Genomic DNA, 27,868 nt, shown 5'->3' with positions numbered 1-27,868 from the left:
GACCCACAGCTGAGCAGTGTGGCACCTACTTTGTCACAGTTTAAATTCTGAAACCCAAGAAAGCTGCTGCCAGTCAGTGTAGACAATACTGAGGTAGATGGACTGAGTAAGGCACCTTCCTATGTTCCTACAATCAGGTAAGTATTATTATCATTAATTAAATTTGTATATATACCATCCCTTATCCAAAGATCACAGGACACTTCACAAGATAAAAATACAAAATGAGAACACAAAAAGACCATTGATCTAGCTCAGTATTGCCTCCACTGACTGGAACCAAGTGGCTTAGAAAGAGGGCAGGCACTGAACGGAGGGCAAGAACAACGCCCCTGCGGACACCTCCCCAACCAGGAATCTGCTTCCAGGACCTCTGTGTGCCAAGCAACTACTCTGCCCCTGACCTATGGCCCTTCCCAGCACCCAGTGCGAGGGCAGGTTAGGGATGGAGGGAGAACACCCTTGAAAGAGGTGGAAACAATGGACCCTCCTGGAACAAGCTGCTCTGCTTTAATGTCCTCAAAAGTTGTTTCTGGCCCTGCAAGAAGCGACTGGTGTTTTCTGACGTCACCCAGGGAGCTACTGCAGAAGTCAAGCTGAAAAGGAAGGGATGCTGGGCCCAGTCATCGCCTTGGAGGAGGCACACCTTCCTTCCAGGCACACTTGGCAGGCACAGTTCTCTCAGCTTCTGCAGGAACTGGGCAGCAATGCCCAGAACAGATCCAGTGAAACATTGCCATCTTCTGGAGATGCAACAGAACAGCAGCTGTGCCTCTTTTTGAAGCCAGACCGCCTAGGAAGTCAAGCTTCCCCACCTCCAAAATCCTCTTTCCAGGGATAACAGCCCTTCTTTCCTGTCTGCTGGGGACATTCCCTCTGACATGATCTCAAGTTGCTATTTTAGCTTTATCAAGAGTCGTCCAGATGCCAGCAAGCCAAGGCAGGTGAATTACCAGGAACTAGACAGAGATGGTCACCAGGCAGTCCTTTTGATGTGGGATAAATATTCGCTTCAGCATTTGCAAGGATATGTCCAAGCATCTGCATGCTGCTTAGATGAGCTGAACTGCCCCAGAAGCCACCAGGGGAGCAATGGTTTGGTATCTGATCAGATGCTGAGAGTCTTCATCCAGGTCAATCACATATTCTCTGAAAGAGACAGACCATAATAAGGTTAGGTAAGGTTGCAATCCTATGTACACTTACTTTTGAGCATAGTAGGAATTTCTTCCTAATTAGAGATATGTTGGATTGATTTGCATGCTAGTTACTAGGAATTTATTAAACTCAACTAGGGCACTAATTTCCATCTCCTCTCTCTCTGAGGTCACTGTGAAAATACATTTTCAAATGTCAAAGATCTGCAAATATTTACACACACTTACAACAGGGTGGAGAACCCATGTCGCTCTGTATATTGTTGGCCTCCAACTGCCATCCTGTAAGCCTGGCCAGGGAGAAGGTGGGAACTGTAGGCCAACATCCAGAGAGCCACCGGTTCCCCAGCCTCTCTCAAAAACCGTCAAGCCTTTCCAAGCAGAAGGGCTGGAAGCCTCACAAATCAGGCTTGACACCCACGACATATTTAAAGAAATCCATTTCCATTGGCATTCAGATACATACGGCCCCTGGCAGTGGAGGAAAAACAGAGACAGCCGCTGTGGCCAGAAGCCCTTGAGAGATGGGTGAATACAGAATAAGGCTCATTCATTTTCAAAGCCATCCAGGTTTGTGGCCCTTGCTTCATATTGCAGCAGCAAGTTCCACATTTTCACTATTTGCTGTGTAACGAAGGAAACGGGAGCAACGGCCAAACCCTACTGGGCTGCTCCTGAGAAAGCTGACGATCTGTTGTTTTTACCCTGCTTTTCTGTCCATGGACATACAAAGCAGTTTGCAATTCTCAAATCAACTATAACAAAACCCTGAAACATAAACAGCCATCCTTGTTTAGAAAACAACATTTAAGACAGCAGCTGGTGGAAGCCAACCAAGCACCTTTAGTGGTTTAGCTCAGCCTCAGTGCACAAAGCCCAAGAAGTCGCTACAATCCTGCCTGTTGTGTAAGCCGCTAGAGGTTTCAAAAAGGCAAAGGGACATGCCGAATATCAGCCGCAAGGAAGCAAAGAGACACACCCAGCAAGCAGGTGCAAAGGCTTCTCTTTTTCAGAAGTCGTGCACCTTGTTGGAGGCTCCTTGGGAACAACGGCTTGAACAGGAGTTTGTCCTGCTGGGGTGGACAGGAGCTGCCTTAAACATCTGGAAAGCACCAGGATGGGAAAGGCTGGTGGAGGGGACTTCTCTGGGGAGATCGTTTGGATGCTGGTGTTTGGGCTCATCCCTTCCTTTTTGGGGTACTGATAAGCTCAGCAAGCTCCATTCTTGGGAGTGTCTTTCCTACCTCTGCTCATCAGTCTCTGGTTCCACCAGGATATTCTCCTGTCTCTCTTTCACCCGCAGGAATACGAAGGAATCCAGATTTGGTTTGGGTACTGTAAGGAAACACACAGAGAGGGAAAGGCTTCTCCATCAAAATTGTCTGCAAAGCACTCCTCCAAGGGGAGACTGTCACCCCATCATCTGGGAGTGAGACAGATTGACTTCTCTGGAGACTTCAAGGAGCGTGACTAACAAGTACAGCACCATCCAGAGCGGGGACTGGGAAACGGAGTATCAGAATGACGGAATATTGGGGCAGATCTTGATGCATTGCTTTACAGTGCAACCAAAAAGCCTTATATCCAAAAGCCTTATAAATTCCTGACAGATGCTTTGAAAAGTAATCACATCCCAAATAGATGGGAATTCCCGGAAGGGGTATCTTTTACGTATAAAGGTAAGAAACAAAGGTGCAGAGATACATCGGAAGTGGAGAAATTCTGGAGAAAGTCTAAAAAACAACTAGGAGAAGCGGAGCCCTTGACAGGAGAAGGGGAGGAAACTCCCTAGGATACAGGTGAAAAATAAGAGATACAAAAGCAACAAGATTCATAATTCAATAATTAGAAATAATAAAATTATAACATAAATCAGAATGGCAGATTCAAAAGTATAAATATGACGTTGATATGAGAACAGAACAATAAGAATATGATTTAAAGATACCAAAAATTTGAGAAAAGAGTAGAAGAAGCAGGAGAAGATATTACGTTAAAATAAACCAGGAGAGGAAGTTGAGAGAAGTCGTATGGGTGGAGGGGGAAACTGTGGAATGATATTATTGTTATATAATGTGACATTTTGATGTTTAAAAATGTATAACCCAATCAATTTTTTTAAGGAATTTTAACTTTCTTTAAAATAGTGGATAACTTTAAGTTGATTGGTATTTGGAGATTTAAACACCCACTGGAGAGAGAATTTACATTTTTCTCAGAACTGTATTAGTCTAGCGGAAGAATTGACTCAGTATGGCTCTCTAGAGAATTATCAATACAAACCAAAAAAATAGAGATACAACCAAGAACACTTTCAGACCATAATTCAATAATACTCGAGTTAAAAGGAGAAAAAGATTGCCTGTTTAGATGGAGATTAAATGAAGGACTTTTAGATAATCAAAATGTTTTACAAAAAGCAGAAAAAGTCCTGAGGGATTATTCTGAATTAAATTTAAATCAAGAAACAGATATAAACATGGTCTGGGATGCCAATAAAGCTGTAATGAGAGGCTATTTTATCCAACAAAATGCCTACCAGAAAAAGATTAGAGAAGGGAAATACTGGAAGAATTGAAAATAAGATTACGGTTAAAAAAAATAAGAAACGGTTAAAAAAACTGGGAAAGAATCAATAAAACAAATAATAAAAACATTACAATATTCAATGATAATAATCAGGAGATAGAATAGAAAATAAAAAGGATGAAACAGAAAAATTTTGAATATGGCAACAAGCCAGGTAAGTTACTGGCATGGCAGTTAAGGTAAAAACAGGGCGCAAATTTAATAAACAAATTAAATATAGAGGGGAAAGTAACAGACAATCTGAAAGATAAGATTGCAATTTGTAAGGTATTATACAGATCTATACAGAGCAGGTACTGAAAATAAAGAGAAAATTGAAGAATATTTAATCAAAATAAATTACCAAAAACTGCAAAAGAAAAAAATGATTTTTTAAAACGTGCCAGTAATGGTGCCGGAGGTGCAAGATGCAGTTAAATAAGCTAAAATAGGTAAAATGCTAGGACCAGACGGATTGTCAGCAAAGTATTATAAAAAAATTACAAGACCTTCTGGTACAACTGCTTGCAGATGTGATGAATGAGATTTTAAATATTGGGAAAGTACCAGAGTCTTGGAAAGAGGCCTATACAGTGGTACCTCGGGTTACAGATGCTTCAGGTTACAAACTCCGCTAACCCAGAAATAGTACCTTGGGTTAAGAACTTTGCTTCAGGATGAGAACAGAAATTGCGCGGCAACGGGAAGCCCCATTAGCTAAAGTGGTACCTCAGGTTAAGAACAGTTTCAGGTTAAAAACGGACCTCCGGAACGAATTAAGTTCTTAACCCGAGATACTACTGTATTACTTTGATTCCAATGCACGATACGGATGTACTTTTAGTCAAAAATTACAGGCCAATTTCTCGATTAAATAATGATTACAAATTATTTGCCAATATACTTGCAAACTGAATGAAAAGGGTTAATGGATTTAATTCATATTGATCAGGCCGGTTTCTTACCAGGCCGCCAGATGAAGGACAACATAAGGAATATAATTGACATTATAGAATATCTGGAGGGCAGGAATGAAAAACAAGTAGCATTAATGTTTATAGATGCAGAGAAGGCCTTTGATAATATTTCATGGACTTTTAAGAAGAAAATAGAAATGATAAACTTTGGGGAGACATTCAGCAGAGGTATTGAAGCAATTTACTCAGATCAACAGGCTATGCTGATTGTGAATAATGTGATAACTGAAAAATGCAAAATAACAAAGGGGACAAGTAAGGGTGTCCCCTGTCACCGTTATTGTTTATTTTAGTGTTAGAAACCCTGGTGAGAAACCTAAGATTTGATGAGACAATAAGAGGTAGGAAGAAGAGCATATAAACTAAAAGCTTTTGCAGACGACCTTGTGATTACTGTAGTGTAGAAGATCCCAAGAGCAGTATACCAAAGGTTTTGGAGAAGATCCTGGAATTTGATCAGGTATCAGGTTTCAAATTAAATAAAAATAAGCTCTTGGTGAAAAACATGACAGGGCAATATAAAAAGGACTTACAACAAACTACGGATTTAAATATAGCTAAAAAAGCTAAGTATTTAAGTGTATGGTATACAGCGAAGAATATAAATATATATAAATACAACTGTGTAAATATTTGGAAAGAAATAAAGAGGAACCTAGAGATTTGGGGAAGGATGCATTTATCTTTTTGGGGAAGAATATCACTGATAAAAATGAATGTTTTGTCAAGAATGTTATTTCTATTTCATCCAATACCTGCGATCAGCGGTGCAGGACACTTCAAGGAATGGCAAAAAGATCTTTCCAGATTTATATGGCAGGGGAAGAAACCAAGGAAAAAATATAAACTGTTAAGAGACACTAAGGAAAGACTGGGCTTTGCCCTGCCAGATTTAAAATTATATTATGAAGCGTCCTGTATCTGTTGGTTCAGGAATGGATAATTTTGAAAAATGCAGGTATTTTAGACTTAGGGCAAGATAACAGATTTGGATGGCATGTATATTTATGGTATGAAAAAGCAAAGGTACATAAAGGACCGCATGGAGACCATGTGGTAACTTCCAGACGTTGCTCTGATCCCCAACTCCCCACCCACCCAGTCCAGCTTGGCCAGTGGTCAGTGATGGTGGGACCTGGAGCCCCACACGTTGCCAACCCTGTAAGCCCCTTGGAACAAGGACCTGCCTCTTAACTTCTGCAAAGCCACGTGGTGGGGAGTATTTGGATGGCCCACTGCCAAGTCCATCCTTGCTTACCAGACTTCAGGAGTTCCACCTTCTGCAGGTTGGGAGGCATGTGCTTCAAGGCCACATTTCTGAGATGAGCCTCGATGTTTGCCATGTACCTGCAAGAAAGTCACAGTCGTGGGAAAGGGAGAAGCGTCAGAGCGGCACAAGCATGCAGCCATCCCAAGAACATGGAGCAGCCAAGAAGCAGGGGGTCTCCTCCTTCTGCCCCTCCCAAACTCTGTGAGGGGAGGGAATCTCCAAACAACTCTCAGCTCCTTTAACCTATGGCTTGGGGGAAGCCATGACTGTTTAAAAGAGGCATTGCAGCAGCTTAAAGGTGTGGTGCAAAGGGGGGGTATAGAACTCAGCAGGGAGGAGTCTGGGGACCAAGTGAGAATTAGCTGGCCCCATCCGCCGTCAGGCCAGTCCCAACTCTTACCAGCCACCATGGCATCCTCAGATGCTTTTACCTGGCTGGATCTGGGGCAATGCGTACCTGGACTGAGAGACATGGGTATGGGGTGTGTAGAAAGCTTTGGCTTTTGTACGGTTGGATTCTGCCAATGGTATTCACATGAGCTGTGGGCTGTACCAGCAACATTTGTTGCTGGTACAGCCCACCACTGGAAGGTCATCCCTGAGGGAATGTGGCCCCCTCCCCCTGCCACTATAGAGCATGCTGTTGTTAAAGGCACAGGAGCCGGCCAGCCTTTCTTTCTGATCAGTTGGCAACCCTAGTTTTGTGTCTGTATGTTAAATTTTTGGCAGCTAGTCCAGGCCACCTGGAAGATGCACAATGCAACTGAAATTAAGAACACAGAAATGAGGGGCGAGAGCCACCCGTTGCTTTCACCTTCCTGCCTCCCCATGGCGCACTCACTCACTCTTTGGCAAAGGCAAACTCTTCCGGTGATAGGAGGGCTGGCTCCCCCTCTGCCCGAGTCTTCTCCTTCTCCAGGACATGGGGAAAGTATTTCTCAATCTGCAAGCGGAAATAAATGGCGTAAGAATTGCTAAGCGGGCTACATGCTGCAACAGACTTGGACATGGCAATAATAGAGAAGGAACCTGGGACCTCTTGCAAGCAAGGCCTACTCTCTGCCCATGAGCTCTGCCCCTCATTTTATTGCTGCTGCTGTACACACACACGATTCCTCTTCTGAGGACCAGCAAAAGTTTCCAAATATTCTTCAAAGGCTATCCCGTCCATAACATATTGCAGCAGTTGATCAGAGGTTACCAAGGCTAGCCCTCCACAGCCCTTTAGCCTCCCTGCACACTCCCTCTGTCTGTCTCTCTCTAGAGAGAAGGGAGGCTGGAAGCACTTGCCAATTCTGGCTGAAAATATGGGAGATCATTCTCTACCTTACTAAGCTGTACAACAGGTAGCAGAAGACACACAAAGAAAGTTGATGTGACATGTGACCTCTGCATGGAAATCATGCTCACAGCGACTCACCTATTTAGAGCGGAGAGCAGCACCTCTAAGCAAAACGCTGCTGGCCCTTACCTTCCGTAGGCGGCAGCGCAGGTAGCTGCTGAGGATGTAACGGATCCTCTCGACCTCCATGCGGTGAATGCTGACCTTGAGATCACCTCTCTCGGCCCGTTTCAGATTCGCCTCCTGTCACACACACAAAATCAGAAGTTCTGCACCGAGGAAGAAGGCACAGTCGGCCAAACCCTTTCGTCTGCGCAGCTGCGACATTCGCTCACATGGAAGGACGCAGGGGGAGAAATTGATGTCCAGCCTCCAGCTGTCCCCATTCCTTGGTCACACCACAGTGTGATGCAGTGTGCCTCCTTCAAAGTAAGACACAGACTCCCTAACATGGGGATAGTGAATCAAGACATACACCCTTAAGGAAGGGCAGCTAACCCATAGCCTGAAGGTCATGTACAGTCCCTCTAAGGTTATGTACTGGCCCCCATGAGACCTCCTGTAATGCGTCAATTACAAAAAGATTTTTTAAAAATAGCTCTTATGGGCCTTCCCACTGTGAGGCCATAGAAATTTTGTGCTGACCCCGTGCAATTTTTTTAAAAAAGTAATACAGGCGGCCACCGTTCCTGGCCCCCTGTGCGTCGGCGGAGTATGCAATTGGCCACTCACCTTGCCCCTGTTCTGCCCTCTTCTACCCACATGCTGGCAGTTGTGTGCCAACTGGATGCATGCAAAATTGTCGCCGCCTGCAATTACTTTTTTAAAAAAACAAACAAACCCGATTGCTTCCATAGGTTCCTCACTATGACGAGAAATGTTTCTGGTGCTGTACACCCACCCACCCACCTAACTTTCCCGTTTGAAAAACTTAGGCAAGCCTGACACATACATCTCTCTCTATGCATAAAGTAAATTATTTCTTTATACAGGAACCCGATGCCCACCAAAAGGTCATTGTAGCCCCCCAATATCTGTCCATTTTAAAGGGCCCCCCTTTTTTTTGCTGACCAATCCCATGCCTCCTGCTCTGATTCTGCAATGCCAAAGGAATTTACCGGCCTTATACAGACTCAAACCATTGATGCATACTGCCTTGTTCTGTATTGTGTCCAGTGACTGACAATGGCTCTCCAGGGTTTCAGACAGGGAATATCTCCAGTCCTACCTGTGATGCCTTTGAGGACCGAACCTGGGACCAGACTCTGCATGCAAAGAAGATGCTCTGCCTTAGGGCTACAGCCTTTCGCCACAATGTAATGGGGTGTCTTTTAGATTGACCAAAGTCAATTTTACATGTGGCCCCCAGAAGGCCTGCGGGTCCATGTGGCCTCGGCCCTCAAAGGGTTAGCCACGCCTGCCTTAAGCGTTCATCTGGGCATGGCTTTTTCCAAACAAACAGAGTTAAGGTCCCTCCCATCCGCCCCACATATTACCATGTGCTCCAGTTGCTCGACCACACAGTCCACCACTTCTGACTTGCTCTCCAGCAGCTCAGGGGAAAACTTCTCATTCATCCAGGCCTGGAGAGCAGAAACAGCCAATGGGCATTGCGGTGGTGGTACCAATTTTCCCAGCCTCCTTTAGAACACCCTGAGTTCAAGGTCCTTACAAGACTGGGGCGCAAATTTGCATATGGTTATCTATGCACACAGATGCAAATTTAAGTCCTGCTTTTCAATGGATTTGTGGGAGAGGCTGGGGATGTCATTGGCTTCCTCTGCTTTTGTTCTTGTTTCTCCTTCTGTCTTTTGGGGTTTTATCTTGTGTTTTTGAGCTGTGAACCACCCTGAGGTCTCTGGATATAGAACTTTAGCAAATAACAAGTAACATATAATATATAAGCTCACGGACCTGGTTTTATCTAAACCACTTTGTGGGTTTTGTTGCTTTAGCAGCATACAAGCAAGGAGCGTTTCGGGTGCATCACCCCTGGGCAGCACTCAGCGGCTCTCGCGAAAGGACGGCGAGCCGAGGAGGGCAGAGGGCTCGCGGCTCCCGCGGAGGCGCCCGCTTGGCCGCGGAAGTCCAGGCCGCCCTTGGCCAGGGGCTCCCCGGGCGGGTCGCCAGCCTCGTCTGCGGGGACTCCCGCTCGGGCCGAGGCCCCGCCGCCCCGACGGGAACGCGGCCTCGGCGGCGCCCGGGCCCCCGCAGCCCCCTCGCGGGCAAAGCCAGCCCGCCCGCCCGCCCCCCGGGACCCAGGCGCCCGCGCTCCCCCACCTGCTCCAGGCTCCGGAGCAGCTCCGCCGGGGTCAGCAGCACCTCCTCGCCCGAGTCCGCCATGGCGCCGCGCGGGAAAAGCCGGAGCGCCCCGCCCCGGACGAGGAGGCCTCTTCAAGGCGCCGCCCGGCCTTTCCTCCCGGCAGCGGGACCCCGAGCCTGCCGGGCGAGCGCCGAAGAAACGTTGACACATATATTATGAATTACTCAATTAATTAATTCACCCGCAGATAAGAAGCTGAGAGCCTGGGCAGAGGATGGCTTGCTTCATGGCATCAGGAAGAAATGAAGCAGCAGCAGCCTTGTCCCTTGAGCCTATTCTAAAGTACTGTAGTTGCTTCTGCGTTAGAAATGACAGCTGGGAGTGCTCGTGTCTTTTTCTTTTCCTGGGTATTGTTTATCAATTAAAACAAAAAGGTGAACAAATTTGTACCTGAAAGTGTGGCTCAGAGAAATAAGTTGAAGAGTCACTGCCCTAGGGCGGGGTGGGGAGAGAACACCCAGCAGCACCTTTTAACTTAGGGTTACCAGATGTCCCAGTTTCCCAGGGACAGTCCCCGGATTTGCAAATAAGTCCCCAGACAAATTCCATCCCTGGAATGTCCCCAGATTTCATCAAACGTCCCCGGGAAACGCAGTCTCAGCAGCCCGGAGCAGTTGGCTCTGGCTGGCTTCAGGAGCTGCTCGGAGGTCCCCATATGATGGGGGTGCAGGGGCTCAAAGACGCACCTTCTGGGCTGCCTCCACCTTCCCTGACCCCAGCAACTCAGCTGGGAAGGGAGGCTTCACGCTGCCCATCAGAGCTTGCATGCAAGCAGGAATGGGATTGGGGCTGCTCCGATGGGAAGAGAGGCATCGCGCTGCCCAAGCCTTCCGCCCTCCTTTGCCTTTCACATTCCATTCCCCACCACCACCGAAGAACCAACAACTCAGGGGTTGCCCAGGCTCATGGAGAAAGGAGATAGAAGCCACAGAGGAAGGGGAAACGTGGCAGTTGAGGTCAAGGTGGCGGCCGCCCCTCTGCCACCACCATTGCTGCAGCATCAATGTCCCAAACATAGTATTTATTTATTTTATTTAAAGTGTCCCCGGATTCATTGAAAAAAATCTGGTAACCTTATCTTAACTCCCATCTCATGCTGTGTTGTCAGAACTAGAAAATCTGCTGTACAATAGGACAGGTTAGCTTGGGATCTACCGGGAGATCTCTGGCTGATTTGCAGGAAAGCAGAAACCAATTCCAACTCATTGTGCATAAGCAAAACTTTTTCCATCTGAAATAGCTAGCTGAAATAAAAAAAAACTAAGTAGGGGCAAACTTTTGTGTGACAAGGCTGTGAGATCAGTTCAATAATGGTTTCCTCTCAAAAGATTCCAACTTCACACATGCAGGAACACAAGTTTGGAAGGGACCCATAGGTACAATCCAGAGTGAGTTGTTGTCCTCAACACCTGGAAGGTACTAAGTTATGAGGGAAGCAGGTCTCCTCTTTACCATAGTAAAAAAGGGAAGTGTAAGCTATTGGCCCAATCAATATGGGGTTAGGTATTTTCTTGCAATCATTAGCCATGTTTCTATCCTCTAATGCTGCAATCCAGAGCTTCAAGAAGCAAAGGTGTTTTACTCACTGCACACCATTCTAGCTGCAAATAAATAAAAATATTTTATTTGAATTGACATTGGGATTCTGTCTTTTGTTAATTCCTCCAAATAACTGAGGATGTATAAGTGCAGTGCAATGATTTCCTTGGTGTGCAATAATATTCACATTAAAGATCCCCAAAAAATGTGTCTTCACAAATATTCCTGTAACATGCAAGTTAATGTATACATACAAATAAGGCCATGGGCAGGCTGAGTAGCAGAGGGGATCTTCAATTTCCCCCCCAATGTCATTGGTTTAACTTTCGTGGAAGAAAATAAACCCAAATTCAGATCAGTGCTAGCAAATGACAAAATTTATTTAAGAAAAAAAGTTACCAATCCATTAATATTTCTCAAAACTGATTGTAACGGGTGCAAAAGGCAGAACACTGTTACAGTTTAGAAAAACAACAACAGGTGTTTTGTACACTTAAATATTAAACAGACTTCTAGAGGAAAAGATAAAGAAACCAGCAAATAGGTATTGAAGAATAATCCACCTAAAGACCCTGATTCACTACTGGCTTTTTGAATTGCTCAAGAAGTGAAATATTCTATCCGTTTTGTAGGTGGTCTCGTTTGGCAAAGCCTTGAATTCCTGGACATGGGAGGCGACAGCAACTGTCAAGCGGCTGAGCACCTCTTGCTGGCCTCTACTCAAGGGCCCACTTGGATGAATGGAGAAAAACACTTGATCCATAAGAAGGTATCAACTCAGAAGACTAAAATCTTCTATATATTTTGTAAGTGTTGCTAGAGGAATGTTGAATGCAAGTGGAAGTACTAAAGGCTGCTGAGTTGCACACTGTGTGAGAGAGATCTAAAACAAAGCGCTATCATAACACCATTTCTAGTCAAGTTACCAGCTTGCCCTAAAACTTTTTAACTGCTAACAAAACTGAAAAAGCCATTTATTACCTAGCTCACATATTCAACGCTTGAAAAGGGGTGGAGAGCAGGGGGTGGTTACACTGACTGGCACAGCATACATTTGGGCTGCCGCACTTCCGCGCATTGAACGAAACAAACCATTGACCTTCTCCTCTCTTGAAAGACACAGTGAAAGCAGAGGACTTCGTGTCCCGAAGACTGCACTAGCTCTTGGTGAAGTGTTAAAAATGAAAGCCTTTTTGCATTGTTGCTGTTACCACCACAGGAGGCTTCAACTCAAGATGGTATTTGTTCCAAGTCTCCTCTGAACAAGCAGAGAAACACCCTGCTGCCACTTCACAAATATGGGCCTCATTTCTGGAGATTCAGCTGCCTATGCCGCACTGCTGCTTTCTTCCCGAACAGCTGACAAAATCCGAGCGCTTGCAAAAGGAGCCACTCAGCCCTTAGCCGACTCCAGTCTGGTCTTGTGCCCACTGACTCGTATGGCTGCTCAACTGGTCCCTGGAAGCTAAAGCTACCAGGCAGACGCCATTGCTTTTGGCTTACCCATATGACACAAAATGGATGCTATCCTGTCCATGGGATTTTGCTGTGAAGGAGTAGGATTTTGAGAAGTTAAGTCTTTGTGGTAGATGGCACCATGGGGTTGGCGGCAGAAGAAAGGAATGATGTTATGATGGAGGAGGTAGGGGAACTTTCTGGAACAAAAGCTGGAACCTAGGAAGGAAGAGAGCTGAGTTAAACAGATTAAAACAAAACATTGATGCACTTTCCTCTCAGATATGTTTGTGTTTTGAAGGTAAAATTTTCAGTGACTTTAAAGGTTTGAAGCCTTGTACTGTTACCAGTGTTGCAAACCTGTGGAGCAGTGGTTCTGACAGGAGAGAGAGGGGCAATTGCTTTAAGGTTTTATTACATGTGGTCTGCATCAGGTGAAGTCCATCTGACTGGCCTGGGTGACAGCAGACTCTGATTGGCTGGAGGTTATTTATAAAATAATAATAATAATAATAATAATAATAATAATAATAATAATAATAATAAATTTTATTTATACCCCGCCCTCCCCAGCCAAGGCCAGGCTCAGAGCAGCTTACAAGCAATAACAAAAACAAGATGAATGATTACAACTTAAAAACAAAAATAAAATACAACATTAAAATAATGGAACATTAAAATATTAAAATGTAGCCTCATCGCAGGAGGAGAAGGAAAAGAAAAAAGAAAAAGAGGGAGGGAGGGAGGGAATCAAACTGGCTCCAAGCCAAAGGCCAGGCGGAACAACTCTGTCTTACAGGCCCTGCGGAAAGAAATCAGATCCTGCAGGGCCCTGGTCTCATGAGACAGAGCGTTCCACCAGGCCGGAGCCAGAGTTGAAAAGGCCCTGGCTCTGGTTGAAGCCAATCTAACTTCCTTAGGGCCCGGGACCTCTAGGGTGTTGCTATTTATGGACCTTGAGGCTCTCTGTGGGGCATACCAGGAGAGGCGGTCCCGTAGGTACGAGGGTCCTAGGCCGTGAAGGACTTTAAAGGTCAAAAGCAGCACCTTAAATCTGACCCTGTACTCCACCGGGAGCCAGTGCAGCTGGAAAAGCACTGGGTGAATATGCTCCCATGGCAGAGACCCCGTGAGGAGCCTCGCTGCACTAAATAAATAAAGTACCAGCTCTGTGTCATTCTGATGAGCATCAGGCACTCAAACGCCAATTTCCAAAGGGGCGTTTGAGTGCCTATGTCATGAGGGTCCCCATGGCATCCTTGCTGTGTATGTTCAACAGCTGTGGACCATTCTGGACGAATGCCGTGGACAGGAAGCCAACCTCAGATGGCTGGAAGAGGAAGGTGACCAAAGGACAATTTTGGCAGCCAGAGAATCTACAAAGCTCCTTTTCTACCTCAACATTACTGGAGAGCTTCAAATCATCATGCTAAATAAAACACACTTGCAGTTAATGAAGCTATTCAGAAATGTACTATCAGTCTATGTGCCTTAGGTTTAGAAATTTCACAGTGGCTTGAACACCAATAACATAGGTCCTTTGTGTATGCAATTGCTCAAAATCCCTACAACTATTCTGGAAAGCACTAGCAACTGTCAAATGAGCCATATCTAATGGAGGGTGCCAAACAGATGTGGCAGTAAACGCAGCCGGCATGGAGGGAAGAGGGTGTATTACAGCCACAGAAAACAAGAGCCTAACATGACAGCTTCCTCTCAAGAGTTCAGGGATTAGCAGGACCTTCCAATGGACTGGCTGCACTATTCTTAAGCTCACCAGCAACACTCATACTGCAGCCAAAGGGTGTCAGGGGCCAACATTTTCCTCCAGGGAAGCCAACAACAGACTGGACAGAAATTGCTTTCGAAACAAGAGCAGCAGCAGCAATAAGCAGGACTACACTATGTTAATCATTTGAACAATGACTTCTGGTTAAACTTTTTATATTTATAGGGAAAATCACCTGTAATTTCAACTAATTACTTCCATCAGCACTACAGTGGTACCTCGGGTTAAGAAATTAATTCATTCTGGAGGTCTGTTCTTAACCTGAAGCATCACTTTAGCTAATGGGGCCTCCCGCTGCAGCCGCAATTTCTGTTCTCATCCTGAAGCAAAGTTCTTAACCTGAGGTAGTATTTCTGGGTTAGCGGAGTCTGTAACCTGAAGCGTATGTAACCTGAAGCGTATGTAACCCGAGGTACCACTGTACACTCCTTCTTGTGACAGGTTGGACTCGATGGCCCTTGTGGTCTCTTCCAACGCTATGATTCTATGATAAAAGATCTAGAATTTCACTTTCAATAATGCTGCTGCCTACACAAGAGGGTAGATTTCAACTCCCAAATTTGGTTTTCATCCCACTTTTCTCTCCCAAGTAATGAGGATGCAGGATAGATCAAAATAGAATACTCTTAATTGCACATGCTTATGAGTGAAACTTCTTTCTGATCAGCATAGGAGCTGATAGAAGACACTGACCAATCAACTAAAAATTGATCCTTGCATTATAAATCACCTATCTGGCAAGAAAGATTGAAGGTTGTTCGCTTTAATGACCTATTTGGCCTGATAATGGCATTTTTATTGCCAGTAGGTGAATTCACCAGACTTGTCACTTGCTTTCACATGTTGCCTGCTATTCAACAATGGTCCTAAAGCCAGCTTAAATATCTCTTAACATCTTTCTTTGTACCAGGTGGATGTGCCACATCTACAACATGTAGATTGGTTGATTTCTTGGAAGTATTATTCAATCTCAGACTTATCATCAGTCCATTTCTGAGCCATTGAAACTCAGGTTGCTAATCCTAACCCCTGGGCAGAAACAGAGGGGCCCCTTGCAGTCTCGGGCTGGTGTGGGGTCCATCTATCAGACACCTTCTTGGGGGGCGGGGGGAGTTGCTGACTGGATCCTGTCCGTGGCAGCTTCCACTCGCCCACTGGGGTGCCCTTGCTCAAACTTCCCCACAACTGGCAATGGAGTCTTCAAGGGCAAGGTGGAAGGACCCCTCTGCTCCGTGCAGACCCTCCAGCAAGGCGGACTGGGGGGGGGGGCTGAGCTGCAAGGCAGCATGCAATTTCTGACAAAGTGTCCAAAAGGAAATCCTCCTCATGCCAAGCGGCTGAGGATTTCTGTTTCTCCTTCAGTGCTTGGTTACATTCTGGTTTCCCACTAGTTGTTGGGAAAATTCACTCTCCATTCAAAACTGATGACTAGGTGACAGAACCCAAGAACCAGCATCCTGAAAACAAGCAACATGCATACAAAGAAAAACCTTAATATGCACTCTGTCTTCTTGGTGACTACAACAGTATTACTCCAAACCAGCTATCACTGTTTTGTGAGTCTCCCTGTTCTCCTTTTCTTTCCTCCACATCCTCCCGATCTTGATTCCTCCTTTTCAATGTGATAGGTAGAAGATAATACTCAATCAGATGAAATAAATAAAGGCTAATTATTCTATAATTCTAGAAGAATCATTAGAAGAAGAAGAAGAGTTTGGGTTTAAGGAGTCTCAAAGCGGCTAACATTCTCCTTTCCCTTCCTCCCCCACAACAAACCCTCTGTGAGGTGAGTGGGGCTGAGAGACTTCAGAGAAGTGTGACTGGCCCAAGGTCACCCAGCAGCTGCAGGTGGAGGAGCGGAGATGAGAACCCAGTTCCCCAGATTATGAGACTACCGCTCTTAACCACTACACCACACTGGCTCTCAATTTTGTTCCTTCATTTGCTGCTAGAACAGCTCTCCAGGGGTTTAACATTTTTTTAAAATTTTCACTTATTTAGGGCTACGTGAAACAATTATAATGCAATAGTATAGGGTTGTTTTTCTCATGAACTTTAAATGCAGAAACCATTTTCTTTGGTGGGAGCAGTAGGAATAAACTATTTTGGTGGGGTTTTCTTTTGTAGAGAAGCAGATCACAAAGCAGCATCTACAGTTAACACTTACCTTGGACCTCAGGATTTATCTCCCACTATTCACACCTCTGTCTTCATAAATGGTAATTTCAATCTGCACAGCAGGGCTGTTAAAAAAAATACACTGCAGAAGAGGCATGTGGGTAAAAATATCAAGATAGCGAAGTACTGAATCTTATATTGCCCCACCCGCACTTAAGGGGCAAGAAGGACCTCAGCTCAGTGCTTTGCCTGCAGAAGACACCTGGCTCAGTCCTCAAAGGTCTCCATGGGAATGTCCCCTGCCTCAAAGCCTGGAGAGCTGCTGCCAGCCAGTGCAGACAATGCTGTGCTAGATGGGCCAATGAGTCTGACTCAGCCAAATTCTTTCTTTCCAAATGTTATACTATTAATGAACTAGCATAAACCCTTCCCCACCCCCACTTTGAATTCTGGAGGAGAGATGCCAACACACAGCTCCTTACAGGCAAAGGCGGCTGCAAAGCACTTTACTGCCCTCCCAATGAGAGCCCGTGTTGCCTGTGCCCTTGTCAGAAACAAAATCTACAGAATGGGGGGAAAGACTTCTTGGAAGGCTCTTTTTGCTATAGCTGATAAGCAACACTCAGAAAGAAGCTTGTTCCCTACCTCCAAGGATCCCCAACCAGTACTCTTTGACACCTGTTAAGAAGAGTCCAGGCAAACCGGCCTGTACACCTGAAGCTGTGAAGAACACCCCCATCACTTCCTGGTGTGTCAACGTAACAGGCCTCACATAGCAAACTACAATTCTGCAGAAACTGAAGCAAGAGATGCTTCTCTTCTGCTTGGAGCAGCCTCCCTAACCAGCACTGATGGAAAGGTTCTACCTGCCAGCTTCACCCCATGTGCCATCAAGCGAAAACTCAACGGAAGTAGCAATCATTACGTATGAAGTGATTTCCACACCTAAGAAAGGGATTTGTTCCATTCATATCCCACCCTTTCATCCAAGGTTCTTTCCCCACTCCCCCCACAACAACTCTGTTAAGACCAAGACTGAGTGACTGGCACAAGGTTACCTAGTGAGCTTTTTGGCTGAGTGAGGAGCACGAATCTCTCAATTCCTAGGCCAACACTAATTGGGAAGATAGCTAAGGGGCTGTGCTTACACAACAAAGGCTAAAACAAGATTTGCTCAAAAGCTGGAGTACAGTGGTGCCTCGCAAGACGAAATTAATCCGTTCCGTGAGTCTCTTCGTCTAGCGGTTTTTCCGTCTATTAGCGGCTTAGCGCTATTAGCGGTTTAGCGGCTATTAAAGGCTTAGCGGCTTAGAAAAAGGGGGGGAGCGAAAAAAAATCGGAACACTCGCAAGACGTTTTCGTCTTGCAAAGCAAGCCCATAGGGAAAATCGTCTTGCGAAGCAGCTCAAAAACGGAAAACCCTTTCGTCTAGTGGGTTTTCCGTCTTGCGAGGCATTTGTCTTGCGGGGCACCACTGTAAAATACTAATTTAATCCCAGCAGGATTTGTTTGTTTAATGGCCACAGGCTGTTTTATTGGTTCACAAAGGCACAAACAGATATGAGAGCTACCAGAGCACAAAAGGTTAGGAAGCCACAGAAAAAGATACAACTCTGAGCCCTCTCTCAATGGGGTCCGTCAGGAGGATGCCCTGTGGGGCATAGATCTTCTCATTCTGTTCCTGAATGTACTTGGCAATCTTCTTCAGAACCTTGGGGAAAGAAGAGACAAACGTTCCTGTAGCATTTGCATCCAATCTGCTTCCCAAAACTATGTTTGCAAAACCATGTTTAAAGTAGTAAAGTCCTTTTACAAGTGCCTGTAGGAAATGTTATTTCTGGGGGGGGGGCACTAGGGGTGCATCGGAAGATGGCTGACAATAACATCTCTCCGACCCACATGAGGTAATTAAGAGGCTGTGATGGGAGTAAACAGCCTCTCGGGCCCCCCAAGTGTGTGGGGGGGGGACTGCCCTTGCCTGCTGTGCCCTATACCACCCCCGAATTTGAGGGGGTGGGGGCACTAGGCAGAAAGCCTTTGTGCGGATCTCGACGCTCCTGGACGCTGTCTCTAATCCGCGCCTCTAGCTGCAGCAACTTCAAACAATTAGGAGGAAGCTAATGCACATATTTCAAGGAAGAATGGGGAGTAAAGACTGCTAACCAAAGAGATCTCTGAGAAACAAGACGGGTTGGAGGAACAATAATAAATCATGAGAAGACACACCAAGGCTCGGTATGTTCGGCAACGGGACTGGATGGGGGAGGGGGAAAAACTTTCCTTTCTTTTCTCTATGCGATTAATCAAGAATCCCCCCCCCCCCAAATCACAAGTCAGAAATGCCGTTTAAATGACTTAAGCTGTGGATTTAAGACTGTGTGGAGATAATTTTCTAACCAAAGCATGTTTCAAGAAGATTGTGGAAAGCGTAAGAGCTTTGGAATGACGCAGCAAAAAATAGTGTCGCCATTTTGGCAAGTTCTGTCGAAAGACTTATGTCTGGGAGGAGGAGTAGATTTGTTTTCATATTGTGGGTAAGCCTCCTCAGAGGTACTAAAGAGTGACAGATTTGCGAGATTAATGATGGAAAGAGTGCTGTTATTTATGAAAGTGATGATATATGGAAACCATCTTGATATGATGATTGGACGAACGGAAAAATTCACACAGGATTATAATTGGTGTTTACCTGCTTAAGGAGATTATCAGAAGAGATCATAAAGAAAAAAAGAAAAATATACGAACAAGATGAGATGTGGAAACAGCAAGATAAGACTAGATAGAATTATGAACATTATTTGGACAGATTTGTGGATATTAACGCAGCAGCAAGAAGATGATCGGAACCCCCCTTCGTAACTTGAAATATGGGTCCCCCCAACAAAAATTTAAAATTCGGCTTTGTAAGTCGGAATTTATGTGATGTGATGTGATTTGATTGGTCGGTTAATAAAAATTATTTTTTTTAAAAAAAGGAAATGTTATTTCTGTTTCAATCAATCCCAGTGACAAGCAATGTGAGCTGCTTCAAAGAGTGGTAGAAGGTATTTCAAAGGTATTTATCTGGTGACGAAAGAAGCCAAGGATAAAATATAAATTATTAACAGATCTTAAGGAAAGAGGTGCCTTCTCCTTACCAGATTTAAAATTATATTATGAAGCTTCTTGCATATGCTGGATCCGGAATTGGATAATATTTAAAAAATGCAGATTTATTAGTTTTAGAAGGACATGATACTAAATTTGGATGGCATGTGTACTTGTGGTATCAGAAGGCAAAAGTACATAAAAACTTCCAGACTCATATAATAAAAATTGCGATTTTAAAGTTTGGGAAAAATATAAAGATTTGCTAGAACAAAAACACCATGGTGGCTTTCCCCACTGGAAGCAATATCCATGAAAAAAATTAAATATGAAACCTAATTGGGCAACATAGAGAGCTGTTAACAGAAATGAATAACCAATTAAAATTGAAGGAATTTCAAGAAGAGGAAAGGTAACAAACTGGTAACAATATTTTCAGTTAAATGAAGTATTCAAAAATGATAAAAAGAAAGGATTCACCAATGAAATCTCAAATTTCCAGAGAGAAATAATAGAAAGTGGTACTAAATTATTATCAAAAATGTGTAACTTGTTGGAATGGGAAACTAAGGATGAAGAGGTCAAGTGTGTTACGATAAAGTGGGTAAAAGACGTGGGACATAATATTCAGATGACAGATTGGGAAAGACTATGGAAGAATGATATAAAATTCACAGCCTGTACCTTACTTAAAGAGAATTACATGATCTATAGGTGGTATTTAACACCGGTTAAATTGGCCAAAATGTATAAAACAAGAGAAAGTAAGTGTTGGAAATGTAAAGAAGTAGAAGGTACGTTTTTTCATATGTGGTGACAATGTAAAGTTATTTTAAAAATTGGGAAATGATATATAATGAATTGGGGAAAAAATAAAAATAACCTTTGTTAAAAAACCAGAAACTTTCCTATTAGGTATTACAGGAATGGATTTACGTAAAGAATACAAGAATTTGTTCATGTATGGAGCAATGGCTGTCCGGATACTGCTAGCCCAACACTGGAAAGAAGAAGTCCCCACCAAGGAAGATTGGCAAACTAAGTCAATGGAGTATGCGGAAATGGATAAATTAACTGGGAAACTTAGCGATCAAGATGACAACAAATATAAAAAAGAATGGGAAATATTTATTGCATATTTACAAAAGCAATGTATGCAAGTTAATACGTTAGCAGGATTTTAAAAATCTAGGAGTCTTGGTTGACCACAAACTTGACATGAGCAAACAGTGTGACGCGGCAGCTAAAAAAGCCAATGCAATTCTGGGCTGCATCAATAGGAGTATAGCATCTAGATCAAGGGAAGTAATAGTGCCACTGTATTCTGCTCTGGTCAGACCTCACCTGGAGTACTGTGTCCAGTTCTGGGCACCACAGTTCAAGAAGGACACTGACAAACTGGAACGTGTCCAGAGGAGGGCAACCAAAATGGTCAAAGGCCTGGAAACCATGCCTTATGAGGAACAGCTAAGGGAGCTGGGCATGTTTAGCCTGGAGAAGAGGAGGTTAAGGGGTGATATGATAGCCATGTTCAAATATATAAAAGGATGTCACATAGAGGAGGGAGAAAGGCTGTTTTCTGCTGCTCCAGAGAAGCGGACATGGAGCAATGGATCCAAACTACAAGAAAGAAGATTCCACCTAAACATTAGGAAGAACTTCCTGACAGTAAGAGCTGTTCGACAGTGGAATTTGCTGCCAAGGAGTGTGGTGGAGTCTCCTCCTTTGGAGGTCTTTAAGCAGAGGCTTGACAACCATATGTCAGGAGTGCTCTGATGGTGTTTCCTGCTTGGCAGGGGGTTGGACTCGATGGCCCTTGTGGTCTCTTCCAACTCTAGGATTCTATGACTTGTAATGTTATAGACAATGTTTAAAGTTAGAGTTAATTAGAGATAAAGATTATTATTTTTTTGACATGCATGAATGAAGATAATACAAAGGAACCAAGTCGGGGGATTCAAGTAATCCCATAATGTGGATTTAATATTGATTGTGTATACAGTTGTTTTAAATGTCTCATTTTATTTTTTTTCTTTAATGTAATGATTTAGTTTTTGTGTGTGAAAATTAATAAAAATATTAAACCAAAAGAAAGAAAGAAAGAAAGAAAGAAAGAAAGAAAGAAAGAAAGAAAACAAAGGTGGTGCTGGCCTGTTTGCAGAGTCTCATGATCAAGGAAGTACCTTGCCTCAGTCCCAGCAGTAATGGCTGACCCTACAGATTGTTGGGCAGATCATCAGGATAATGAAAGTAAAGTGCTTTGAATATCAGGGCAACTACTGCATAAATAGCCAGCTGCATAGGCAACCACGTCTTGCTCTGCTGTTTAGTTAGCTGGTACATTTTATACTGCTTATAGATGACATATAGAAACACAAAATTATTGTTTTGCGTTTCAAATTTGCCTCCTAACTTATCTGTAACATGTTAAGCAGCTTGATCCAACTATGCAGTTTTATTAAATAACTGAACAGCTTCAATGCATCCTGAATGCCAGGACCAGTGGAAAAATCTGAAAATTTAAAGAAACATAGGCCAAGGTTATCCAGATAATAACTAACTGCCAACAATATTTATTGCTCTTTTGAAGCATTAGTAAATAATTCGTTTACAGAAAAAAGCATTTAACTCAAGTATGGTCTTTGGAAAGTGTGCTTTTATTCTACGTCTAGGTCAGCAGTTTGAATCCCCACGATGGGGTGAGCTCCCGTTGCTCGGTCCCAGCTTCTGCCAACCTAGCAGTTTGAAAGCACGTCAAAGTGCAAGTAGATAAATAGGTACCGCTCTGGCGGGAAGGTAAACAGTGTTTCCGTGCGCTGCTCTGGTTCGCCAGAAGCAGCTTAGTCATGCTGGCCACATGACCCGGAAGCTGTATGCCGGCTCCCTCGGCCAATAAAGCGAGATGAGCGCCGCAACCCCCGGAGCCGGTCACGACTAGAACTAACGGTCGGGGGTCCCTTTACCCTTTATGGTCTTTGGAAATGGTGCTTTTATTCTAAGTCAAGCACAGCAAACTTTAAAAGTCAACTTGGATATTTACTGTGGTTAGATCTAAATACCTTGAGTGTCCTTTCTTGAAAGCCAGTATATTATAAATGCATTCTGAGTAACCTCAAAAAGCAAGTAACAAAGGCACCAAATCCAGATTACATAATCTCAGAAACAGAAGCACCATGGTGAGAGGAAATGGACTCTGGAGAACTAAATAAATATGTCATGCTGGCTTAGGAGAGAAAGCAAAGCACCTCTTATTCAGGACTGTCTGGCCAAGAGACAGTTGGATAGCCTTTATAATGTCAAGAAAGTGATTGATGGGAGGGAAATGCATCCACCCATTTATGAAAACTATCCTGAAAATTCAGCTGGGGCCAGAAAGCCAACTAGCAGAGGGAACTGCTGCTGTTTCCCAGTGCTTTCCTTTGTTAAAGGCAGGCAGGCAGACAGGCAGGCAAGCACCCTAAACTCTTACCAGAAAGTGAGAGCAAAGTTTACTCCTGGGGACAGAATGGTGCCACTGGCCTTCACTGCTGCAAGAGACTAACGTGCCTGTTTTTGTGGAATTACTTTCTGCCACTGACAACTCCAGCTTGCCCATGTTGCACGCTGCCCTTTCCAGAGGTCGCAGTAACTCAATGTACCTTTTCATAATGTGTTTCCATGCACAAGAATATAGTGTAGGCAGTCAAGCAGGCCAGGCACCCTTCAAGGTAAGATTGGCTCCCAAGCTTCTCTGCTTCTGCATAAAGATTGTTTAGAGTTCGCACTGTTTCTTCAAACTGCTGCCTGTCGACCTGAAAAAGGCATCACATTTAGCAGAAGGCATTCAACCTGGTTCACGTAGCAAACTCCAATGCGTATATGGTTTTCTGTGCAGTGATAGCTAAGTAACAGGTAAACCTTTGTTTCTAGAGGTGAATGTTTTCCAGTGGAGACGTCAGCTTATATACAGGCCCAAACAGCATTCTTTAAAAAGTATTTGCATGCAGTATACAGTGGTACCTCAAGTTAAGTACTTAATTCGTTCCGGAGGTCCGTTCTTAACCTGAAACTGTTCTTAACCTGAAGCACCACTTTAGCTAATGGGGCCTCCTGCTGCTGCGCCGCCAGAGCACGATTTCTGATCTTATCCTGAAGCAAAGTTCTTAACCTGAAGCACTATTTCTGGGTTAGCGGAGTGTGTAACCTGAAGCGTACGTAACCCGAGGTATCACTGTACTAATTGGCAGGCCTGTGCAGCGGGGAGGGGCAGCCAGCTATACTTGCTCTGGCGACTGGAGGGCTAAGCTGACCTGGGCCCCCCACCATGAGCCTGCCGGACTTACACTGTCATGTGAAGAACACCCCATGTCTCCCAGCCGACTGGAGACTCCCACAACAGGCCTCAGACAATCTCTGCACAGGTCCACTAAAAGGCTTGGAAAATGAATTTCTTTCAAATCCATTTTGGATACAAACCAACTAACAAAACAAAATTAAAGAAGCACTGAATTCAAATGGCAGTAGGGGCAGTGATCTCACTGTGGAAGACAATGGCTTCATTATTATCACCACCATTAAGGATGACAGCATCAAAACTGGACTAAGTCGCTGTCTCCTTTTGTTTAACTTCTGAGCTGGTACCATTTGGCGTTTAGTTGCAGGAAGCCAAGGCTCAGGCTGCAATCTGTCACACGCTTATTTGTAAGTATCCCCATTTGAACTCAGCAAAACTTTCAAGGAAATGTGCATAGGATTAAGCTCTTGGGTCGCCTTGGGCAAGATGCTCTTGCAGTTTAAGACGACTCCTTGGATTCTTGTGAGGTTAAAACACTGTTGTAAGTTTCTGGAGGAAAGACAGTACAGTAGTACCTTGGTTTTTGAACAGCTTAGTTCCCAAACGTTCTGGCTCCAGAACACAGCAAACCCGGAAATGACTGTTTTGATTTGCAAACTATTTTTGGAAGCCAAACGTCTGACAGGGTTTCCGTGGCTTCCTAATCAGAAGCCGCACTTTGGTTTTCAAACGTTTTGGAAGTTGAACGGACTTCCGGAACAGATTCCGTTTGACTTCTGAGGTACAACTGTATACATTTAGTAAGTTAAGAGCCCCTGTTCAAGTCTCACCTAACTAAGCTCATTGAAGGTGGTGCCCTTGCCGTGTCACTGCTCTATGAACACACCCTCAACTCTTCAAGATCAGGACAATACAGTGGTACCTCTGGATGCGAACGGGATCCATTCCGGAGCCCCGTTCACATCCTGAAGCGAATGCAACCCGCGTCTGCACGTGCACGGGTTGCGATTCGCCGCTTCCGTGCATGATGTCATTTAGAGAGAGTGCGCATGCGGCGAAACCCGGAAGTAACACACTTCGTTACTTCCGGGTCGCCGCGGAGCGTAACCTGAAAATGCTCAACCTGAAGCACATTTAACTTGAGGTATGACTGTACTGTTGGAATAGACTACAATGTCCACTGTGCTGAGAAGAAAAAGCCACTTTGAGGTTAATGTGATGGGGGCCGGGGACGACCATTGGGTGGTCTTCCAGTGTTGCGCCTTCACCCTTTCACTTTCCCCTGCTTGCTTGCTTCGGTTTGGAACATGTGATGGGTGATCATCTAAACCAGGCATAGGCAAACTCGGCCCTCCAAAGCGCAATTTAGCATGTGCCAAAACCCGGAAGTAACCCGTTCCGGTACTTCCGGGTTCGGCGCGGTGCACAACTCAAAATCACACAACCCGAAGTATCTATAACCCGAGGTATGACTGTATAATGACACTTAGTTCTTGAGCAAAGGAATTGGCAATTGAAAGCCAGCGGCAAAACTGGACTACAAGGGTTTTTCACAGAGCACTTCACTATAGCACTTATTTCCAAGGATATAACCTTTTATCACACACTTCAGGCACCTCCTTCTATACTGAGCCACAGCCTTTTTAATACCTTCCCCGCCCAGTAACAGCAATGTAAACTGTCACCAGGATAAGGACATAAGGAGTTTATGCCCTCAGCCATGCACAATCACTTGGACTTTGCACACATCTGTAGCTGATGTGCATTGAGGGATAACATAAATAAAAGAAATGTTGATTTCACACTAGTACTTATTTACATATGGTTACAATTATCTATCTATCTATCTCTCCTGCCTTTCACGATACAATCGTTCCAAACTAGTTTACAAGTAAAATAAAACAAAAATTTAAAAATCAAAAGAAAAAAGGGACTAGGATCCTCTCCACAGGAAAGCTGATGGTAGATCACCCTGGTCCTGAGATAGGACTTTGCCTGTCTGACTCCCTCTCTCTCTGGGAATCCTTCCAAAAAGAGCAGAAAAAGATTCAGCAGGAGCAAATCTGGGCACAGGCAGCAGCGCTGACCCTTTCACCCACACTTAATTTAAAATCTGGTCCCTGTTTGCCAGCCAGAACTTTAGAAAGCAAACAAAAACAGTAAGGCAGATTGCCACCCCTCCAAAGACCATACACAGCTGATATCCTAGACTCTGACCGGGAATTGGTGGGTCCAATTTGAGGCATTTTTTTTAGAAAAATGAAGTGTGTAGTTAACGGGTGTGTAAAAATACTTCTGTGTTCCAAACAAGAATAAGAATGCTTTTCAGGACTCCCAAAGGAAGGGAAAATTAGTTTTCCTAGCTTTTAATATTGCTGCTTTTTCTTTGTATATTTTCATCAAAACTTCAAAACCTAAGTTTGTATTGGATGCTTTTAGCTGCTGTGCACATTTAATTTTATAAATTTGAATGTTCCAGTTTTTATATTATTACTTAAACTGGAATCATGAACATTACTGTGGAAAAGTCACCCTTTCTATCAACTTTGGATATGTCAACTTGGGTGTAACCCAACTCTCCCCCACTTGTGTCAGACTGCAAGGGACGACGAACGCACGGGGCCCTTACTCGATTCTCCAATTCTGGAGGAAACTTGGTCTGGAACTGGCATTTGGTGCCACTGCTGTAGTCCCGCTGGACAAAGACCTTGCTGGCAACAGGCGGCTGCTGCGGTCTCATCTCGCAACTCGAACTGGCCAGTCTAGAGGTGGGAGGAAAGAGAACATACACAGGGCTGGTGAGGGGGCTCCTCATCAAGACAGGCACCCACTTTCCTTCCACAGCCTTTCAGCCTCCATCAAATTCCAGCCAGATCAGTCATCCCTTCCCTTCACCCCCCCCCTTAACCTTTGCCTCTGCTCAAATTCCAGCTGGTCTCCCACTCCAAACTGCCACCCAGGGGTGCTCTTTAGGGAGTGAAGTCTCACCGACTGTGTTTCACAGGATCTGCCCCTTATTCATCAGGAGCACTTGCATGTGACCAACTCACTGGTTCCGTACACAAGGGTGACCATTGTGATGAACAACGGGCCCATGTACGTGTCCTACATACCAGAGGTACCAATCCCTTAGTTTAAAAAAGGACAGACACTTGATCTGTGTGGCAACAAGGTTAAAGTTACTGTGACTTCAAGCAGCCGGGGTAATTATCTTCATGCAGATTGCTGTTTTGCAATCTAATACACAGAAGGACAGGCCTTTAAGCCTCCCTGGGATCTACACCAATTCTCCAAGGCCCTTTTCCTCTGAAAACTAACTCAAGTTACACCCCAACGCCCTCATTTCATGCTCTCCGGGAGGGCAACCCATCACACCTCCCTCTCTGAAAAACCATGTCTTTTTAAAGAACACACCCCCCGGACATGGAAGGTGTGTTTTCTGTTCGCCACACAGTTTTTGCAGCCCTTCCTTTTTCAAAACCAATGCCACCCTAGTTTATCCTTTGGGCTTGCCGAGTCCCCTGGAGTCGCCTTCGCACCCGCCCAGCCCGGGAAGCGGGAGCCGCCCGAAGCGGCCCTGGCAAGAGCCCCTCCCGAGGCCGAGGGCGCCGCGCCGCGGAGGAGTCTCCCCGGGCGGGCGGGCGGGCGCGGGGCTGGGCTAGATGACCTCTGGGGTCTCCGCCGCCAATTCCACCCCCCCGGCCCCTCCCGCTCCTCTCTCACGGGCAGAGCCGGAGCCCCTCCGCCGCCACGGCCAGCTTCCGTCGCGCGCCCAACGCCCTCACTTACGGCTGCCGTAAAGCCATCTCCCCGCGGTCACGACGGAGCCCGAGCCGGGCCGGAAAGCGGCGGGCCGCGCTGCGCCATAGAGAGACGCAAAGGCGAGATGGGCCCGTCCGGCTGGCGGGATGAGGCGCTTGCGGGTTCGCTCTGGGAGGAGGCGCGCCTACTCGCGAGCAAGTCCCGTCGC

At 45.0% G+C, this 27,868-nt stretch overlaps 2 protein-coding genes across 7 annotated transcripts; both read right to left on the bottom strand.

The window, feature by feature from the left end:
• Window positions 1–488: 488 nt before the first annotated feature.
• On the bottom strand, window positions 489–9,945 carry GINS4 (GINS complex subunit 4). Of its 2 annotated transcripts, XM_083514461.1 has the most exons (7): window positions 9,595–9,945; window positions 8,811–8,897; window positions 7,444–7,557; window positions 6,818–6,915; window positions 5,961–6,049; window positions 2,402–2,492; window positions 489–1,149 (listed from the first exon to the last, which is right to left on the bottom strand). In XM_083514461.1, the coding sequence occupies exons 1-7, from the start codon at window positions 9,655–9,657 to the stop codon at window positions 1,053–1,055; spliced, it is 639 nt and encodes a 212-aa protein (XP_083370587.1). In that variant the 5' UTR covers window positions 9,658–9,945; the 3' UTR covers window positions 489–1,052. The 2 variants fall into 2 exon arrangements, with proteins under 2 accessions (XP_083370587.1, XP_083370588.1); XM_083514462.1 differs by lacking the exon at window positions 8,811–8,897 and having other exon boundaries at window positions 9,595–9,726.
• Window positions 9,946–11,535: 1,590 nt separating this feature from the next.
• On the bottom strand, window positions 11,536–27,770 carry GOLGA7 (golgin A7). 5 transcript variants are annotated; one of them, XM_083514492.1, is made up of 6 exons: window positions 27,688–27,770; window positions 26,528–26,660; window positions 23,264–23,416; window positions 18,148–18,249; window positions 16,588–16,650; window positions 11,536–12,850 (listed from the first exon to the last, which is right to left on the bottom strand). In XM_083514492.1, exons 1-5 carry the CDS (start codon window positions 27,702–27,704, stop codon window positions 16,603–16,605), a joined length of 453 nt encoding a protein of 150 aa, XP_083370618.1. In that variant the 5' UTR covers window positions 27,705–27,770; the 3' UTR covers window positions 11,536–12,850; window positions 16,588–16,602. The 5 variants fall into 5 exon arrangements, with proteins under 5 accessions (XP_083370618.1, XP_083370619.1, XP_083370622.1 ...); XM_083514493.1 differs by having other exon boundaries at window positions 27,622–27,696; XM_083514496.1 differs by lacking the exon at window positions 27,688–27,770 and adding an exon at window positions 27,622–27,664 and having other exon boundaries at window positions 26,528–26,651.
• Window positions 27,771–27,868: the final 98 nt, after the last annotated feature.

This window comes from Podarcis liolepis (genome assembly GCF_965112155.1).
Source record: "Podarcis liolepis genome assembly, chromosome: 7".
In the NCBI taxonomy this organism is placed as follows: domain Eukaryota; kingdom Metazoa; phylum Chordata; class Lepidosauria; order Squamata; family Lacertidae; genus Podarcis; species Podarcis liolepis.
This window is presented reverse-complemented; position numbering and strand designations above follow the sequence as displayed.

What these genes read in the sequence shown, in the direction of transcription:
- GINS4 (XM_083514461.1), bottom strand. Translation starts at nt 9,657, where the DNA reads ATGGCGGACTCGGGCGAGGAGGTGCTGCTGACCCCGGCGGAGCTGCTC. An exon ending in TGCGCTGCCGCCTACGGAAG is followed by an intron (nt 6,916 to 7,443) that starts GTAAGGGCCAGC and finishes TTCCGCTTGCAG; the next exon opens with ATTGAGAAATACTTTCCCCA. An exon ending in CCAGAGACTGATGAGCAGAG is followed by an intron (nt 1,150 to 2,401) that starts GTAGGAAAGACA and finishes TGTCTCTTTCAG; the next exon opens with AGAATATGTGATTGACCTGG.
- GOLGA7 (XM_083514492.1), bottom strand. An exon ending in CTCCAGAATTGGAGAATCGA is followed by an intron (nt 23,417 to 26,527) that starts GTAAGGGCCCCG and finishes TGCCTTTTTCAG; the next exon opens with GTCGACAGGCAGCAGTTTGA. An exon ending in TTGAGAGAGGGCTCAGAGTT is followed by an intron (nt 16,651 to 18,147) that starts GTATCTTTTTCT and finishes CCTGCTGTGCAG; the next exon opens with ATTGAAATTACCATTTATGA.